Here is a 2,500-nt window from a genome sequence, read left to right on the forward strand (position 1 = left end):
CTTTCTCAGTGTGAAATGGATTCCTGAATGTTTTATAAGGCTCTTTCTCTTTTTATTCTGCAGTAGACATAATTAGACCTCACGACTCACTGGACTTCGGCCCTCGGTTGCCATGGACACCAATCTCTTGGCAACAGTTTCTTAGCAACCAAAACCCTCTCCTAATGGTCTCTGGAGCCTGCTGTCTGTGGGAAGCTGTGATGTTATTTGTTTTTCCTCTCAGTGCTTTGAAAATCAACAATCTAGAGATCATTAATGAGAGACCTTTCAGAGCATTCCCTCACATCCTGTTTATTAATTTCTCTGTCTCTGAGTCTGTGTTGCTTTGGCTATGAGTTCAGAAGCTTCTCTTCCGCTCCAGCTGCGCTGCCACGGTTACCGTGAATCGGGATAGCCCTGGTTATAGAACTACAGCTCCCAGCATACCTCTTCACCCGCGGGCCATTGCTGTAGTTCTTTAACTCTAGAGCACTGGCTGTGGTCTTTTATCGCAATACAAGACCACAGTTAAAGAACTACATCCCCCAGCATCCCTCGCCATGGCCCGCGGGTGCAGAGGCACTCTGGGAGCTGTAGTTCTTTAGCTCCAGTGCTCTTCTGTAGTCTTCATTTATGTGATATTTGTGTCTGAGTCTGCCCTGCTTTGACTGCCAGTTCAGGAACTGCTCTTCAGTTTCTACTGCCATAGACGTCCGTAACACAGGCTAGAACAGCAAAGGTGTTTTTTTTTTTTTTTGTTGCCCCCTGCTGGTGGAAGGGATGCAGTGCGGACAGTTTGGAGAAACGTTTCTCCTGCTGGCGTAAAACTGCCTGTTCACATTATTTAGCTCAGCAGCTGCTTGACAAGATTGGATTCTGGGGGGGGGGGGGGGGGGGGGGTCAGTCTGTCTGTCTGTCCGTCTGTCTGTCTGTCTGTGATCTGCGTCTCGCTCAGCCCCGCTCACTCACCTGGCTGGTCTTAAAGACCAACAAGCTTCCTGTCTCAGCCACTCTGTATGCAATATAGGAGACGGTGACCAGTGACCGCCATCTTGGCTCAAACCTCCTCCATAGATTACAAAGGGGAGCCGGATCCGTGTCAGAACCGCAATGGAGTCAGTTTCCTAAGTGTGACTGGGATCAATTAAATTTTGACCTTGACTTTATACATAGGAAACTGGACCCTGTGTCAGCCATCTTGGCTCAAACCTCCTCCATAGATTACAATGGGGAGCCGGATCCGTGTCAGAACCGCAATGGAGTCAGTTTCCTAAGTGTGACTGGGATCAATTAAATACTGACCTTGACTTCATACATAGGAAACTGGACCCTGTGTCAGCCATCTTGGCTCAAACCTCCTCCATAGATTACAAAGGGGAGCCGGATCCGTGTCATAGCCGCAATGGAGTCAGTTTCCTAAGTGTGACTGGGATCAATTAAATTCTGACCTTGAATTCATACATAGGAAACTGGACCCCGTTTCCGACATCTTGGCTCAAACCCTCCATAGATTACAAAGGGGAGCCGAGTCCGTGTCAGATCCGCAATGGAGTCAGTTTCCTAAGTGTGACTGGGATCAATTAAATACTGACCTTGACTTCATACATAGGAAACTGGACCCTGTTTCAACCATCTTGGCTCAAACCTCCTCCATAGATTACAAAGGGGAGCCGGATCCGTGTCAGAACCGCAATGGAGTCAGTTTCCTAAGTGTGACTGGGATCAATTAAATTCTGACCTTGACTTCATACATAGGAAACTGGACCCTGTGTCAACCATCTTGGCTCAAACCTCCTCCATAGATTACAATTGGGAGCCGCGTCCATGCTAGAGCCGCAATGGCCGCAGTTTCCTCACCCTCTCTCCATGTCCCCTCTCTCTTGGCTCCTGCAGTGCCTCTGTGGGTTCTGGCTGGTATTGTGATCGTCACCACCCTGCTGCTGCTCTGCTGCTGCGCCTGCCTTTTCAAGAAGTGCTGCGGCCGCAGGAAGAAGGGCAAGAAGGGCAAGAAGGCGCAAATCAACATGAAGGACGTCAAAGGCATGGGAGACAGCACCGTGGACAAGGTAACAGCGCCCCCTGCTGTGCAGGAGGGGCAGGGCAGCTTACTGTTGAAAGCCCTGCTCTCTATTGAAAGCGCTGCTCTCTCTTCCATTCCTGCTCTCTGTTGAAAGCGCTGCTCTCTCTTCCAGCCCTGCTCTCTCTTCCAGCCCTGCTCTCTGTTGAAAGCCCTGCTCTCTCTTCCAGCCCTGCTCTCTGTTGAAAGCCCTGCTCTCTCTTCCAGCCCTGCTCTCTGTTGAAAGCCCTGCTCTCTCTTCCAGCCCTGCTCTCTGTTGAAAGCGCTGCTCTCTCTTCCAGTCCTCGCTGTCTCTTTTTCAGGTGCAGCTGGATGTCGATGATCTGGACTCGGGGCTGGCTGAGGGGAGGAAGGAGGAGAAGCTGGGCCGACTACAGTACAGCCTGGACTACGACTTTCAGAACGGACAGGTGAGACCCACTACACAACCACACTACACAACCA

At 50.5% G+C, this 2,500-nt stretch overlaps 1 protein-coding gene across 3 annotated transcripts in view; it reads left to right on the forward strand.

Annotated features, from left to right (window-relative positions):
• Positions 1-2,500, forward strand: part of syt5a (synaptotagmin Va) — a 10,690-nt gene that overhangs the window by 3,440 nt on the left and 4,750 nt on the right. For all 3 annotated transcript variants that reach the window (XM_041237657.1, XM_041237660.1, XM_041237658.1), the window contains exons 3-4: positions 1,873-2,045; positions 2,359-2,466. In XM_041237657.1, the coding sequence (XP_041093591.1) occupies positions 1,873-2,045; positions 2,359-2,466 (281 nt within the window). The remainder of the gene's footprint in view (positions 1-1,872; positions 2,046-2,358; positions 2,467-2,500) is intronic.

The sequence above is a fragment of the Polyodon spathula genome, chromosome 45, assembly GCF_017654505.1.
Source record: "Polyodon spathula isolate WHYD16114869_AA chromosome 45, ASM1765450v1, whole genome shotgun sequence".
Lineage (NCBI taxonomy): Eukaryota > Metazoa > Chordata > Actinopteri > Acipenseriformes > Polyodontidae > Polyodon > Polyodon spathula.